This window comes from Arvicanthis niloticus, chromosome 5, assembly GCF_011762505.2.
Source record: "Arvicanthis niloticus isolate mArvNil1 chromosome 5, mArvNil1.pat.X, whole genome shotgun sequence".
NCBI classification, from domain to species: Eukaryota; Metazoa; Chordata; class Mammalia; order Rodentia; family Muridae; genus Arvicanthis; species Arvicanthis niloticus.
This window is the reverse complement of record NC_047662.1, coordinates 36,625,746-36,643,028: the sequence shown is the minus strand read 5'-3', so window position 1 is coordinate 36,643,028 and position 17,283 is coordinate 36,625,746. Positions and strand designations below refer to the sequence as shown.

Sequence of the window (17,283 nt, the reverse complement as noted above, 5' to 3'; positions counted from 1 at the left end):
GAGAATCTCCTGCATCTTATTTCTTCTCCCAGCATACCTCTCTCTCATGGAAGTTATTGGCCATAAGCTCTTTATTACAGACAATCAGATAAAATTCTAGCTTGCCACTAGGCTAATGAGGAAGAACAAATATTTATAAAATATGAGGCCTGTGATGGGCCATAGAAGTAACAATAGCAAGATCCTATCAGCATTTAGCTCTCTGCCAGTACACACCTTCCAATGTACCTCAACACCCTGTTTCAAAGCAAAACAAATAATAAATAAATAAACTGGATTTCAGGACCTAAGCAGGAAAGCATGTGTTCAGCATAAACTACATTGTTTATATAAGCAGTTTAGGAACAGCAAGTCACTCATTACTTTACAACAATTTTTTATTATTATTACTTTAATTTTTTTAATAGTCCAGTCATTGCCCTCCTCCCAGTCTGCCCTCCTACAGTTCCTCATCCCATTCCTCCTCCCCCTGTCCCCAAGAGGATATGCCCCCCACCACCCACCAGGCCTCTCCACTCCCTGGGGCCTTAGGTCTCTCAAGGTTTAGGTATGTCTTCTCCCATTGAGGCCTTACCAGGCAGTCTTAGGCTGTATGTGTGTCGGAAGCCTGGACCAGCTCATATATGCTACCTGGTTTGTGGCTTGGTGTCTGAGAGATCTCAGGGGTCTGGGTTAGTTGAGACTGCTGGTCTTCCTATGAGGAAGACCATCTTCCTTATCTTCTGCCAGCCTTTTTTTAATTCAATCACAGGGGTCCCCAACTTCAATGGTTGGGTATAAGTATCTGCATCTGTCTCAGTCAGCTGCTTGTTGGACCTCTCAGAGGAAAGCCATGCTAGGCTCCTGTCTGTACACACACATCATAGCATCAGTAACAGTGTCAAGCCTTGGAACCTTCCCTTGAGATGGATCCCATTTGGGCCAGTCACTGGACCTCCTTTCCCTCAGTCTCTTCTCTATTTTTGACCCTGCAGTTCTATTAGATAGGAACAATTCTGGGCCACAGTTTTTGACTGTGGGATGGCAACTCAGTCCCTCCACTTAATGCCCTGTCTTTCTACTGGAGGTGGACTCTACAGATTCCCTATACCCACTGTTGGGCATTTCACCTGAGGTCCCTCCTTTTGAGTCCTGAGAGTCTCTCACCTCCCAGGTCTTTGGTACTTTTTTTGGGGAGAGGGTCCCCCCACCTCCCATCCCTCAAGGTTACATATTTCCATTCATTCTGCTGGCCCTCAGGGCTTCTCTCCTGTCCCCACCCCCCATGCTAGTTACCATAACTAGCATAAAAGACTCTTTTCTCCATTGTTCTATATAACTTTAACATATCCTGGAATGTCATGTTTCTTTAGTTTTTTATCTGTCCCTATCTTTTTTTTTTTGGTTCTTTAAGACAGGGTTTTTCTGTATAGCCCTGTCTGGCTGTCCTGGAACTCACTCTGTAGACCAGGCTGGCCTCGAACTCAGAAATCCGCCTGCCTCCCAAGTGCCACCACTGCCTGGCTAGTCCCTATCTTTTTTAAATAATTAATTTTTATTTGTTTGTTTATTTTTAATTTTTATTTTACATGTATTGGTGTGAGGGTGTCAGATCCTCCGGAACTGAAGTTACAGACAACTGTGAACTGCCATGAAGGTGCAGGGAATTTTTTTTTTTTTTTTTTTTTTTTTTTTTTTGGTTTTTTGAGACAGGGTTTCTCTGTGTAGCCCTGGCTGCTGTCCTGGAACTCACTCTGTAGACCAGGCTGGCAGGTGCAGGGAATTTTACCTAGGTCCTTTGGAAGAGCAGACAGTGTTCTTAAGTACTGAGCCATCTCTCCAGCCCCAGTCTGTCTCTGTCTTAATTACTTTGGACCTATTTAAAAAAAAATCTTAGTTTAGGGCGAGCAAAATGACTCAGCGGCTAAGAATGATTGCTACCAAGCCTGAGGACCCAAGTTCCCTATGTTGGCTAATGTTTAGTCAACTTGATACAAGATAAAGTCATTGGGGAAGAAAGGTTCTTAATTGAGAAAATGACTTCATTGTATTGGCTTTCAGACAAGCTTGTGGGACATTTTTTATTTGATGGTTGATGTGGAAGAATCCATTCCACTGTGGGTAGTGCCACCCCAGGGAAGGTGTGATCCTAGGTGTTATAAGAAAGTAGTCTGAGCAAGCCATGAGTAGCAAGCCAGTAAGCAACAGTCTTCTGTAACCTCTGCATCAGCTCTTGCCTTGAGTTCCTGTCCTGACTTCCCTCAGGGATGAGCTGCAAACTGTAAGATCAATCAAACCCTTTCTTCCCCAAGTTGCTTATGTTTTATCATAGCAAGAGAAATCCTAATTGAGAAACTGGGTGACCCACATTGTTGAAGGAGAGAACCAATTCCTGCAAGTTATCCTCTGATCTTTATGTATAGATGCCTTCTTGCCCCTCCCGCCCCCAAACCCCAGAGATTTAATATCTGATGGGGCTGTTTTCTCTCATTATGTTCTGTTAGAGTCTAACTATTCTTGGTTGTACTTTGTTTTAGTCAGTGTTCTGTTGCTGTGAAGAGACACCATGACCACAGCAACTCGTACACAGGGAAAGCATTTAATTGGGGCTGGCTTACATTTTCAGAGGTTTAGCCCATTATCACCACGGAAACAAACAGGCAGACATGGTGTCAGAGGAGCTGAGAGTTCTGAGCCTGGATCCACAGGCAACAGGAAGTGAGAGACACGGTGTCTCCCTTGAGTATTTGAAACCCCAAAGCCCAGCCCCAGTAACACACTTCCTCTAACAAGGCCACACTTCCTAATTCCTGTTGAATAGTACCACTCCTTAATGACTAATCATTTAAATATATAAGCCTGTGGGAGCCATTCCTATTCAAACCACCACATTTATAAATCAATTTCCCACAATATTCCATATATATATATATATATATATATATATATATATATATATATATTTTTTTTTTTTTTTTTTTTTTTTTTTTTTGGCTTTTCGAGACAGGGTTTCTCTGTATAGCCCTGGCTGTCCTGGAACTCACTCTGTAGACCAGGCTGGCTCAGAAATCCGCTTGCCTCTGCCTCCCAAGTGCTGGGATTAAAGGCGTGCGCCACCAATGCCCGGCATTCCACATATTTTTATTTAAATTGATATATATATCATGGTGAATCATAAGATGTAAACTATAACACATTCAGGTCATGTTTCCAAAACAGCAGCAAACTAATTTTTTTGGAGGGGATTGCTTGTTAAATGTTTTAAAAATTGGATTGTGGGCTAGGGTTACATAATTATCTTTATATTGGCCTTTTCAATCTGATTTTTTTAGGTTGGCACAGTCATGTATGTCATTATGGCATTTGTCTCCTCCATCTCTTTCTTGCTGATCTCCTTCATCCCCAAGTAGTCCTCCTTTTTGCTTTTATTTCACATGTATCCCATTGCCCTTCATGCCTTTTTTTTTTTTTTTTTCTTCTCCCTGCTTTAGGTCTTCTCCCTCTCAGAGTTACATTGACAGTTTTTTAAGAGATTTATTTTATTGTATATATATATCCTTGTGTATATATATGTACATCACGTGTATACAATACATGAGGAGGTAAGAAAAGGGTGAATCTATTAAAACTAGAGTTATGGGTAGTTGTGAGCCATCATGTTGGTACTGGAAAAGCAAACCCTGGTCCTCTGCAAAGACAGCAACTGTTCTTACCTGCCAAGCCACCTCTCCAGACTCTACGCTGATTCTTAAATTTCATGAACATTATACACCTTCATTTTTCTATATGCTCCTCAATTAGAATTTTAAGCTTTTTTTGAAGAATTTTATTTTGGGGCAAGGTGTTGGGAGCCGAAGTGAGCATGTCCGTATCCGCCATTCCAAGATGTCGCGGACATCGTGTCCTCCCCACTGGTAAACAATTAACTGCGCAGCTGCAAAGGCAGAAAGCCCGCCAAAGTCTGGCCAATCCCGAGGAGTAATATTGGGTGATGAGTGAACAGCCAATCAGAAGTGAAACACGTCATTCTAGGGTGTATTTAAGCTGTGCCTCTTCCTGTCTTCAGCCCTTCCGCGGACTTCACTTAAGAGTAAAGCCTCGCTGTGGTAACTACCCGAATTCTGCCTCTCGTGTTTCTCTTCCACGGGTGAAAAGGGGACACGGGAGGCGCGCGCAACAGCAAGGTCTCAATAGGACCAGGCTGTCCTTGAACTCACAGAGATCCCCTTACCTCTGCTTCCCGAGTGCCAAGAAAAAAGTAGTGCACCAGCAGGCACCAGTATCTCAGTAAATAAATTCTGTCAATTGGAGCTTTACAAATCTATGATTAGATTGATATGATAATGATGTGTGTGTGTTACTGGGGATTGAGCCTAAGACTTTATGGATGGACGCCGAGCATACCCCTTTTCCCCAACCATGTTTGGTGTATATGGGTTGGTGAGTTAGTGTAATTAGTTGCTTACATGTACATAGGTTTGGGTTATTTACTGGAGTGTAGACATTCCAGTGCTTAAACCATTGATGAAAAGAACTTTCCTGTATTCCCCATAGTCTTTTAATCATAGTGTATTTCAAAATTCTATTTTAAGAATATAGTTTCTTGGGCTGGAGAGATGGTTCAGTGGTTAAGAGCACTGGCTGCTCTTCCAGAGGTTCTGAATTCAATTCCCAGCAACCAAATAGTGGCTCACAACCATCTGTAACGGGATCTGATGCCCTTTTCTGGAGTGACTGAAGACAGCTACAGTGTACTCACATATTTAAAATAAATAAATCTTTAATAAATATATTTTTCTCAAATTTTCTGTTTGTTGCTACATATGGATTTTAATTATATTAAAATTCAAATTGTACCAAATGCAAATTGTTTAGGTGGTAGAATTAGAGTAGTTAAAAAGGCATGGGCCGCCGGGCGGTGGTGGCGCATGCCTTTAATCCCGGCACTTGGGAGGCAGAGGCAGGCGGATTTCTGAGTTTGAGGCCAGCCTGGTCTACAGAGTGAGTTCCAGGACAGCCAGGACTACACAGAGAAACCCTGTCTCAAAAAAACAAAAAAACAAAAAAAAAAAAAAAAAAAAAAAGGCATGGGCCTTTGTTCTGTAAATGGTCTCTAATAAGTGACAGTGCTTTGAGTTAAAAATATGACTTTCTAGGCAAAGGCTTTTAATGGGTATTTTAAAATTAGACATAAGGGTTGATTTCTGAAAACACAATGCCAATGTTGCTGAGTATTATGTTATGATTCTATTATGTTAGCATCACTAAACCTGATGTCTTTCTTAAATCAGGAGAAAAGGATTCGATGATCTTTGACTGTACTGAGTGTTATGATCCAGTTACTAAACAATGGACAACTGTTGCTTCAATGAATCACCCCCGCTGTGGATTGGGAGTATGTGTGTGCTACGGGGCAATCTATGCTTTGGGTAATTATGCTGTTTGATTTAAGAACAACAGATTAAAATCTTGGGATCTGACAGTTTTAGAGATGTTCCTTACTTACATCTAGCTCTTGGGCTGGAAGAGGCAAGGTGGATTCTGGGATTTCAAGGCCAGCCTGATTTACATAGTAAGTTCCAGGCCTGAAAGGGGCTGCTTAGTGAGATCTTGTTTTGGGGGGAAAAAAAAAGTGCATTCTCTCTCTCTCTCTCTCTCTCTCTCTCTCTCTCTCTCTCTCTCTCTCTCTCTCTCTGTGTGTGTGTGTGGTGGTGGTGGTGGTGGTTTTTTGTTTTGTTTTTGAGACAGGGTCTTGATTTGTAGCCCAGGCTAACCTAGAAACATTGAACTTTCCATCCTTTTGCCTCTCCTTCTTGAGTGTTCTAACAGTAGGTATTGGCTGTGATATATGGATAAAGGAAAAAATTTTAAATTCAAAAATTGGAGAAATGGACCAGCACTCTGGAAGAGTACTGCAAATAACCCTAAAGCAGTAAATTCTAGGCCAGCCTGGGCTACACTATAAAACCCTCTCTCAAAATATAAAACACCTGCCGGGTTGTGGTGGCACATAACTTTCATCCCAGCATTAAAGAAGCAGAGGCAGGTGGATCTCTGTGAATTTGAGGACAGTCAGGGCTACACACAGAGAAATTGTGTCTCAAGATAAAAAGGAAGGAAGGAAGGAAGGAAGGAAGGAAGGAAGGAAGGAAGGAAGGAAGGAAGGAAGGAAAGAAGGAAAAAAGGTAGGTTGGTTCAAAACTAGCACCTAAGACTGAGGGATCACTGCAGGAGAGGGATGGAAAGCATGTAGGTCAGTTTGTTATAAGACTGCCTTTCAGGGAATGTCAGAAGATAGACCATAAAGGCTTCCTTCCCAACGTGACTGCCTAAACATGAGCTGAACAAGGACAACAGCAATCAACATTAACATGGATGGAGGAAAGCCCATGTGACTTCAACTCTGCACAAAGAATTATAGACAACAGTGCCAATAGTGGAGAAACAGTTTCTCCAGGGAAGAGCACACGGATAGGTTATGTACTACCAAAAGGTCAGCCCTGTAAACATACATACAAGTAGCATATAGATTGGACATATAGTTGTACTTATGTATTTAGAAATATATGTACATATACGTATGTAACAATAATTAATGAAAAAAAGAGGCCTTGAATTTTACAGAAAGGAGTATATGAGAGAGCTTGAAAGGAGGAAAACCAAAAGAAACAAGTGATGTAATTATAATCTGAAAAAAGAAAGAAAGAAAGAACAAAAGGAAGAAAGAAAGAATAAAAAACTCCAGCGAACCAGCTTAAAAAACAAACACCACAAAAATAACTGGACAGGAGGCAGAGACAAGAAGATCGGAGTTCAAGGCCAGCCTGGTCTACATAGTGAGCTTCAGGGAATCCAGGACTACACAGTGATACCATGTCCAAATAAAGAAACAAACATACCTGGAGAATATTTAGAAAATGATAATTAAGGATAAAAACCCTCTGAAGTCCCCACATTCATCCTAAATAAGTAGTATACTGTAGTTTGGCTTAGAATTGGCCTTATAAATATTAACAGTTTTGAAGCTATTAAAGTCATGTTAAAAACTGGTTTATGGGGAGTGGTGTTCTTATTTTGTCTAAACTCCACCTCCACAGTTACCTGGCAACAGCCAGGTATGCTCCTCCCCACAGTTACCTGGCAATAGCCAGGTAGGCCTGGTCCACTATAAAAGGGGCTGCTTGCCCCCTCCTCTCCCTCTTGATCTCTTAATCTCTTGCTCTCTTGCCTCTAGCTTCTCTGTCCCCTTGCCCCTCTCCCCTTATATCCCCCTCTCTCCACGTGGTCATGGCTGGCCTCTACTTCTCTACTCCTCTACTTCTCTGCTTCTCTACTAATCTACTCTTTCTCTCTCTGCCCCTATTACCCTCCTGGCTCCCCTCCCCATGCCCTGAATAATACTCTAATCTATACTATACCGGTGTGTGGCTGGTCCCTCAGGAGGAAGAGATACCTCGGTATGGGCCCGCTCCCCTTCCCCCATACCTCTCCACACACCCACAGGACATACTCTCTTTATCTCTTTATCTTTTTATAAACACTTCAGGCGGGACATAGGAAGTAGAAGCAGGAAGATCTCTGAGTTCAAGATCATTCAGGTCTACATATTGAGTTCTGGGACAGCGAGGGCTACATAATAAAACTTTCGTCTTTCAAAAAAAAGGAATGAGTAAAAAAGAAAGATAGTTTTGTGGTCAGGTGTATTAGTGCTTCTTCTTGTTGTTGTTTAAGACAAGGTTTCTCTATGTATCCCTGGCTGTCCTGGAACTCACTCTGTAGACCAGGCTAGCCTCAAACTCAGAGTTCTGCCTGCCTTTGCCTCCTGAGTACTGGGATTAAATGTATGTGTTGGTGAATTTATTTTATTGGGTTCTTATACCCTCTACCTCCTTTCCCACCCTCCAACACTAGGCAGGAGAAGATTAGAGTGAAAAGAGAACATACCTCTATAGGCTACTTCCTGCTGATTAGGGGCTGGGCTCCTTGGGGCATGTCCAATCCTTGTCATCAGACTATCAGCAATAGCAAAAGCAGCAACAGGGACCAGAGGGGCGGGGTGACAGCAGGGGGTACCAGCAAGTGGGGAGGGGGGAACAGCCGCCTCCAACGGCCCTCTTAGAGCTCTCCCTTTATATTCTTTCCAGAGTCCCCAGAATTAAACTCTCTACAACTGACAAAAACCACGCCCCTGCTTGTAAACAAGGCAAATCATAATCACCTGCTATGAAGCAGCCTTTTATCCCACACCTAGGATTAAAACAAAAATATACTAACATAACTTAATTGGGTTTTTACAGAAACCAAAATTTTCACAACAGGCATGGCCCATCACCACCTGACTGTTAGTACATGTCTTTAATCCCAGCTCTCAGGAGGCAGATGCAGGCAGACCTCTGAGTTCCATAAAAGCCAGAGTTATATAGTGAAACTATTCCAAAAATTAAAAAAAAAAAATTGGAAAAACTGTAATTCTCCTACAATATGCTAAGTTTTCCTGTTTGTTTTAGTCTATAATGAACAAATCTGAACTTTACTCATAATTACATTCTGACTTTTTATGGCAACTTAGATCACCTCTGGTCCTTGTGGACTCATCTGTAACATGAAATAGTTAGACTAGGTGGTTTCTAAAGTCCTTGTCATAAGTAAGATTCCCTTGTCTCAGAAGTTATTATTTTTCATTTTGTTACAGGTGGGTGGGTTGGAGCTGAGATTGGCAACACCATTGAACGATTTGATCCTGATGAAAATAAATGGGAAGTGGCTGGCAACATGGCAGTGCCCCGATACTACTTTGGGTGCTGTGAAATGCAAGGTATTTATAAAATATTTTTTTCTGTTCAGTTACCAGCAATACAGTAGTTATCATTTTGCTATATATATATATATATATATAAATATATATATGTGTGTGTGTGTGTGTGTGTGTGTGTGTGATTTTGCTTAGAATTGGCCTTGATTAGTATAATTGTTTTGAAGGAACCAGAAGTCATGTTAAAAATTAGTTTTGGATAGCAGGGCATGGTGTTGCATCCTTTTTGAGACAAGGTTTTTCTATGTATCCCTAGCAAGAAGATTGTGTGTGTGTGTGTGTGTGTGTGTGTGTGATTCTCCACATGGTAGGAGAGAACCACCTCCTGCAAATTGTCCACTGGCCTCCACACATGCCCTGTGGTGTGCACACATGTGTGCATATGGCACACAAAGCAAATAGGCGTAAGTTATGAACTATCTGAGGCCCTATTTTCAAAATATGTTTTAGGTCTGTTATTGGAAAAGTTCTGGCTTTTACCTCTTCTATTAATGATGTTTTGTTTCTGTATTGCCAGAATAATTTTTCTGTAATGAAGAAAAGTAAGTTAAAAACTTCAGATGGAAGCCAAATATTGTAGTGAGAATTCTGGAATTTGGTTTTCTTTAAAAAAAAAAAAAAAAAAAAAAAAAAAAAAAAAACAGAAATAGGGGCTGGAGAGATGGTCAATGATTAAAGCACTGACTGTTCTTCCAGAGGTCCTGAGTTTAATTCCCAGCAACCACATGGTGCCTCACAGCCATCTGTGATGGGATCTGATGCTCTCTTCTGGTGTGTCTGAAGACAGCTACAGTGTACAGTGTACTTATAGACATTAAATAAATAAATAAATAATTCTTTTTAAAAATTCATAAAGCCGGGCGGTGGTGGCACACGCCTTTAATCCCAGCACTTGGGAGGCAGAGACAGGCGGATTTCTGAGTTCGAGGCCAGCCTGGTCTACAGAGTGAGTTCCAGGACAGCCAGGACTACACAGAGAAACCCTGTCTCAAAAAACAAACAAACAAAAAAACACAAACAAAAAAAAATTCATAAAAATATTGTAAGAATGTGTTTTCATTTTAATCCCAGGTGTGGGGATGTGGTACAGCTGCCTTGTGCTTTAGCAGAGGCATGGTTTTGCCAGCGCAGATGTTTCTTTGGTTTTATAACATTTGTAATTCTGAGGGTAACCTTTCAGAGGGTATAAAAGTACTAGAGCCTGATAGGGGGATTGGTGGTTGTTGGTTATTCAGGGTGGGAGGTGGCTGTAGTTTGTTAGTAGTCGTGCTCAAAGAAAAAACAAGAAGAAAGAAATTAGATTTGGGGATCTCTCTCTTTTCTCTCTCTCTCTCTCTCTCTCTCTCTCTCTCTCTCTCTCTCTCTCTCTCTCTCTCTCTCTCTCCTGTATACTTCTTTCTCTCCTATCTTGTGATAGGAGGTGAAACCAGGGAGGGAGGAGAGCAAAGACTGGTTATAGCATATGGAGGTGCACACCTTTAATTCCAGCACTTGGTAGGCAGAGGCAGATGGATCTCTGTGAGTTGAAAGCTAGCCTGGTCTACAGAGAGAGACCCTGTCTCAAAAAAAAGAAACAAACAAAGAAACTTCAGATAGGTGCTAAAGAAATTGTTTGGTGGGTAAATTTGCCTGCTACCAGGCCTGCCAACCTGATGGTGGACATTAGTAACTGACCCTTGAAAATTGTCGTCTGAACTCAACATCCTTTACATGGCATATGGAACCAATTTATCATTCTTTGTTGAAACTGTAGTCACTAGTAAGTGTTCATATTGGTTTTATACCATCCTGTTTTTATAGCTCTACCAATACACACACAAATAAAATGTTTTTTTTAAAGAATAGGAAAAAAAGAGTCCAGATAGAATAGCTGTTTATTAAATCAGTGTCTGATGTATCTTCCATTGTTGTCATTTTCTTTCATACCAACACCTAAGTTATTTCTTATAAGTAGGGAGCAAGTACAAACACAGTTTGTTTAGTTTTTTAAGACAGGGTCTCACTGCCGGGTGGTGGTGGCGCACGCCTTTAATCCCAGCACTTGGGAGGCAGAGGCAGGTAGATTTCTGAGTTCGAGGCCAACCTGGTCTACAGAGTGAGTTCCAGGACAGCCAGGGCTACACAGAGAAACCCTGTCTCGAAAAAACCAAAAAACAAATAAACAAACAAAAAGACAGGGTCTCACTATGTAGCTCTAGCTGTTATACTGGAGCGCACTATGTATGTACACCAGGCTGGTCCGACTGCTTCTGCCTCCTGCGTGTTGGGGTCAGAAGCTTGTGCCATCATGGCTAGCCTGTACCTGTTCGATAGAAACTGAGCACAAATCTTGCATTTTTCAGGTTTAATTTATGCAGTTGGAGGAATCAGCAATGAAGGACTAGAGCTCCGTTCCTTTGAGGTTTATGATCCACTGTCCAAGCGCTGGTCTCCACTTCCTCCTATGGGAACCAGAAGAGCCTACCTTGGGGTGGCAGCACTCAATGACTGCATCTATGCTATCGGAGGGTGGAATGAGACACAAGATGCCCTTCACACTGTAGAAAAGTACTCCTTTGAAGAGGTAGGTTGAACGATTTCAAATGCTTAGTGCCTTATTTTCTTTCAATACCTGTTACATATGTAGTGGTATGCTGCTTTCTTTAACTCATTATTTTGATTATCAGTTTTCTCTTTCTCTTTTTAAAGAACAAACTTTACATATCACTTTTTAAAATTTCTGTTAATTGCTGTCCATTTTCTATTATTTCTGTTTTTATTTTGTCTTGCTTGTATATTTTGATTTTTTGCCCTTTTCTAATCTGTTAAGTTAGAAGCTGAGATGGCAGATTATAAATCTTCATCTTCTTATCATTTATAACTATAAATGTTCTTTTAAGTTTTGGTGTAGGGTGGAAAGATTGCTCAATGGCTAAAAGCAATGGCTGCTCTTGCAGGGGTGACCCAGGTTCAATTTCCAGTACCTACATGCAGCTCAGAACAGTCTGGAACTCTAGTTCCAGGGCATCCAACATTCTCTTCTTGCTTCCTTGGGCAGCACACACACATGATATAAAACATACAAGAAGGCACGACACTAATACACATATAGTAATTTAAAATTTTTAAAACTTTTAGTGGTTTGTGTGTGCAAATGCTCTTAACTCTGTTACATTGCCAGCTCTATAAATTTTTTTGTTTGTTTGTTTGTTTGTTTGTTTTTTGGTTTGTTTTTGTTTTTTGTTTTTCGAGACAGGGTTTCTCTATGTAGCCTTGGCTGTCTTAGAACTCACTCTGTAGACCAGGCTGGCCTCGAACTCAGAAATCCACCTGCCTCTACCTCCCAAGTGCTGAGATTAAAGGCGTGTGCCACCACTGCCCGGCATAAATTTTCTTTAGATACTACTTTAACTGAATCCTACATATTTGATAGTGTTTTGTTTTAATTTTTAAAACTTTATTATTTTTATGTATGTATACTTGTTGAGGCTACATGACTTTATGTGTACCACATGAATGCAGATACCTGTGGAGACCAGAGGGCTATGGATCCCCTAGAACTTCAATTACAGGCAGTTGTGGGGTGTCAATTGTGGCTGCTAGGAATCAAAACTGGGTCATCTGTAAGAGCAGTAAGAATTCTTAATCACTGAGCTATATCTCCAGGTCCTGTTGTATTTTAATTAATATTTACCCTTAAAATATTTTTTTTAATTATTGGTAATTTTTATTTGGCCCAGTGGGTTGTTATAAAGATTGTATTGCTTTGGGAGTATTAACTAAATAGTAAAATTCACACTTAGCCACTGTGAGTTGCTGGGTCCAGTTCACAGCAATAACATGAAAAAATATATATATAGCTAATGTAATTTACTCATATATGTAGATTTTCCAGGTGTCTTTTAACTACTAGTTTCTATTTCTTTTTTTAACTTTTATTTAGCTGGGCGGTGGTGGTGCACGCCTTTAATCCCAGCACTTGAGATGAGAGGCAGAGGCAGGTAGATTTCTGAGTTTGAGGCCAGCCTGGTCTACAGAGTGAGTTCCAGGACAGCCAGGGCTACACAGAGAAACCCTGTCTTGAAAAACCAAAACCAAAACAAAACAAAAAAAATTTTTTTTATTTAGGTTTACTTACTTATTTATTTTTTTCTCTCTCTCTTTCTCTTGCTTTCTCTCTCTCTCTCTCTCTCTCTCTCTCTCTCTCTCTCTGTGGGGGGGGGGTTAAGGGGTAGGGAGTGATCTCTACATTATATATGTGGAAATCAGAGGGCAGTTTGCAGGAGTTGGTTTTCTGTTTCTATCATATGGGTCTCCTAGGGATTGGATTTTACTTGTCAGTCTTGGTGGCATGTACCTATACCTGCAGTTCCATTTATATTTTTAATTTAAAGTTATTATTATTATTATTATTATTATTATTATTATTATTATTATTATTATTATTATTATTGTATGTGTGCACCAGCCCCCTTTGTTTATTTTAAGACAAGGTCTTGAATGGGTGGTAGTATCACATGTCTTTAATCCAACCACTTGTAAGACAGAGGCAGGTAGATCTTTTGAGTTTGAGGCCAGTCTACTCTACAGAGTGAGTTCCAAGATAGTCAGTACTCTATAGGGAAACCCTGTTTGGAAGACAAAAACAAATAAAGACAAGGTCTCATTACAAGACCTAGGCTGCCTTTGAGTGAGCTCTTGTAGTGTAGACTTACCTTTAGCTGGTGATCCTCCTGCCTCAGCTACCTAAGTTGATTTCTAATTAAATTCTATTTTGATCAGAGGACACATTTTGTATTGTTCCTGTCTGTTTGTTTGTTTGTTTGTTTGTTTTTTGAGACAGGGTTTCTCTGTGTAGTCCTGGCTGCCCTGAAACTCACTCTGTAGACCATGCTGGCCTCGAACTCAGAAATCTGCCTTCCTCTGCCTCCCAAGTGCTGGGATTAAAGGCGTGCACCACTACTGCCTAGCTGTATTGTTCCTATCTTAATAAACATTTCATAAAAATTCTGAAAAGAATTGTATCCTGCTGGTATTATATGTGTTCTTAATATCTATTAGGTCAAGGTAGTCTGAGATATCAATTAAAAAAAAGGTGTTAACATTTTCATTTGTAAATGTGGATTTGTCTGTCTCTTTCTTAATTTCTATCATGTTTTGGTTCATATTGTTTAATAGTTCTGTATTACACATTGATAGAAATGAAAGAAAGAATACAAAGTGATCCTATGGTCTCTTTATTCTTGTCAGGGAACATTTTGTGAGAAAGGGAAAGCTTTCTCTACTGCAAACATAACTCTAAGGCATCCTAATTTGTCTTAATTAAATGTAAATTTTTTCAGCTATGCTAGTTCTGTGATGTTCTTTGTAATTATAGAATTTTTTAGCCTTCAAATGTAATCTACTATTTCAGTTCCAAAACCTTATATCTGGGGATGAGTATGGTGGCCCATACCTTTTATTCCAGAACTCTGAAGGCAGAAGCTAGTGGATCTTTGTGAGTTCAAGGCTAGCCTGGTCTACAGAGCAAGTTCCAGGACAGCCAGGGCTACACAGAGAAACCCTGTCTAAAATGAATTAATTAATTAATTTAATTTAATTAAAAATAAAAGTAAAGGTTTGTTTTTATTTATATGTTTCTGTGTGCCTTCCATGTGTGTTCAGATACCTGCAGAGGTCAGATGAGGGTATAAGCCTCTGGAAGTTGTAGGTATAGGTGCTTATGAGCCTCCATATATAGGATGGGATTTAAACTCAGGTCCTCTGGAAGCAGCAAGTCCTCTTAACTAATGATCCATCTCTCCAGGCTCTCTTCTTTTCCTTTTACTTACATATTTTATTTATTTATTTATTTATTTATTTATTTATTTAATGTGCATTGCTGTTTTGTCTCTATGTGTGTTTGTGTGAGTACCGGATCCTCTGGAACTAGAATTATAGCCATGAGCTGCCATGTGGGTGCTGGGAATTGAGCTTGAGTCTTCTGGAAAAGCAATAACTGCTCTTAACTGCTGAGCTACTTCTCCAGCTTACTTCTATACTTTAATTTATTATTATTATCATTATTATTATTATCACCACTATTTTTTTTTTTTGAGACAGAGCCTCACAATATATCATTGGCTGGCTAGGAACTCACTATTTAGCCTAGGCCTGTCTTCAACTCAGCAGGATCTGCTTGCTACTGTCTCACAAATGCTAGGTTTAAAGGCATGTACCACCACATGTGGCTTCCTTCATTTAAAAAACAAACAAACAAACTTCTGGGGCTGGAGAACTAGGTCACCAGTTAAGATCACTTACTGCTCTTTTGCGTCTAACACCCATATCAGGTAGCTCATAACTCTGTATAGCTCCCAGTTCCAACACCCTCTGGTGTCCCTTAGTAACTGCATATATGTAGTGCACATAAATTCATGCATATGAAAACACATACACACCAACAAAATTAAACAAGTCTCTGGGAGTTTTTTTTCTTTTGTTCTTGTTTTGTTAGGTTTTGTTGTTCTTGTTTGTTTACTTGTTGTTTTGGGTTTTTTAGGGTTTGTTTTTTTTTTGAGACAGAGTTTCTCTGTGTAGCCCTGGCTGTCCTGGAACTCAATCTGTATAGACCAGGCTGGCCTCAAACTCATAGAGCACTGTCAGCCTCTGCATCCTGAGTACTGGGATTAAAGGAGCATTCTACCATACCCAACCTCAAAAAATAACTTTTCACTATGGAAAAATCATTCCTTGTTATATAAAATGTAATACTTACTCCTTGCGAATGCATTCTAGAGATCATGGACTCTATTGGACAATCCTTGGAATAAAGTTTTTATGTTCAAATAAATCTGGAGAATATTGTACAGTATAGTATTTTCTTGGAAAATTATAAGGATTTTGTTAGCACAAAACTTTAAAAACCTCTTAAAGGAGCAGGGCAGGGGTTGGTGCACACCTTTTATCCCAGTACTAGGAAGGCAAAGGCTGGTGGATCTCTGTGAGTTTGAAGCCAGCCTGGACTACAGAGCAAGTTCCAATACAGCCAAGACTGCCTGGAGAAACCCTGTCTCGAAAAACAAAAACCAAAAAAACTCTTAAAGGGACTAGTGGCTCTGTGAGTAAAGGCACTTGTAGAGCAGGCTTAGTGACCTCTGTTTCATCCCAGAGTCCACAAACAATGAACTGAAGTTGTCCTTTGACCTCCACACACATGGCTGTGTCATACATGTCTACAGACACACAAACTAAGAAATAGATTTTTAAAAAATATTCAACTATTATTTTTATATGTGTGTATATGTTCTAGTTAGGGTTACTAATTGCCATGATGAAACACCTTGACCAAAAGCAATTTGAGGAGGAAATGGTTTATTTGGCTCACGCTTCTACATTGTAGTCCATCACTGAAGGAAGTCAGGACAGGAATTCAAACAGACTTGGAACCTGGAGGCAGGAGCTGATGCAAAGGACATTACCAGGCTCTGTTTACTAGTTTGCTCATTGTGGTTTGCTCAGCCTCCTTTATCGTTGGTCACTAATTTAAAAATGCTCTACCTCTGGATGTTATGGAGGCATTTTCTCAATTGCTCAGCTGCATACTCCAAAATTTTGCATTTCTTTCTAATGTCAAAATTAGATCTCTAATTTCTTTCAGCTCTTTTGACTGCATACTAATCTCTCTTAGGCTGGTTCCATAACTGGTCTGCAGCTCTCTTTGGCAGGTAATCCTCCAGCTTTGGAATTTTCCATTATTTTGGGATCCAGAGAAATCCAGGCTTTACCTTCACACTTCATGAAATGGCCTCTCTAGGCCTCCAAGCAAGGACCACCCTGACACATGCCTACTGTCAGTGGCCAAAGCCATAGAGGGATATTCCAAAATCCTTTTCTTGTATCCTTGACTGTAAAGCTAAAATCACATGGCTGAGGGTGCCAAGTTCTGCTGCTTTATGGGGCTGCAACTTGCTGCTCTTGATCAATTATGTTTGTATCAGCTTTCTGTTATTGATGGTTTCCTTCACTGCTGAAGCTTTTCTGTAATTCCTTTTCACTAATTAGAAGCTTAGCTGTGTGGGATCTCATCCTAAGGCTACTACTCCTTTTATTCCATTTAACACCAAGTTTTTCTTTAAACTTTTCATCTACTTAAGCACTGTACTTAGCCCCATTACACTTCCTGGTGCTCTTTTCCTGCTTAAACTGTACATTTTTAAATTTCTCCTTGTCCACTTGCTCCTTTTCATTGTATAGCTGCATAAGAGTGACACTAGTAACTATGTAACATGATACTAGGTTGTCTTGGAATCTCTTCTGCCATTGCCCATAGGCTAAAACTCTTCCATTTAGCCTCTAACAAATTTTTAGGACAAGGACAGAAAGCAACTACATTCTTTTGTATATCTATCACAAGAATGTTTTCTGAGTCACTAATATATTCTTCCCTTCTGAAACTTATTGAACCCTGCCATCAAAATTTATAATGCTCTCAGTACCACTGTCTTCCATGCTCCTACTACTATGGCCATTAA

The 17,283-nt window shown here is 40.1% G+C and overlaps 1 protein-coding gene across 5 annotated transcripts in view; it reads left to right on the top strand.

Annotated features, from left to right (window-relative positions):
- Positions 1–17,283, top strand: part of Ipp (intracisternal A particle-promoted polypeptide) — a 44,757-nt gene that overhangs the window by 17,753 nt on the left and 9,721 nt on the right. For 4 of the 5 annotated variants that reach the window (XM_076934392.1, XM_076934394.1, XM_034503985.2 and 1 more), the window contains 3 exons: positions 5,271–5,408; positions 8,672–8,794; positions 11,134–11,354. In XM_076934392.1, coding sequence (XP_076790507.1) covers positions 5,271–5,408; positions 8,672–8,794; positions 11,134–11,354 — 482 coding nt within the window. The remainder of the gene's footprint in view (positions 1–5,270; positions 5,409–8,671; positions 8,795–11,133; positions 11,355–17,283) is intronic. The other variant, XM_076934393.1, reaches the window with a different exon arrangement.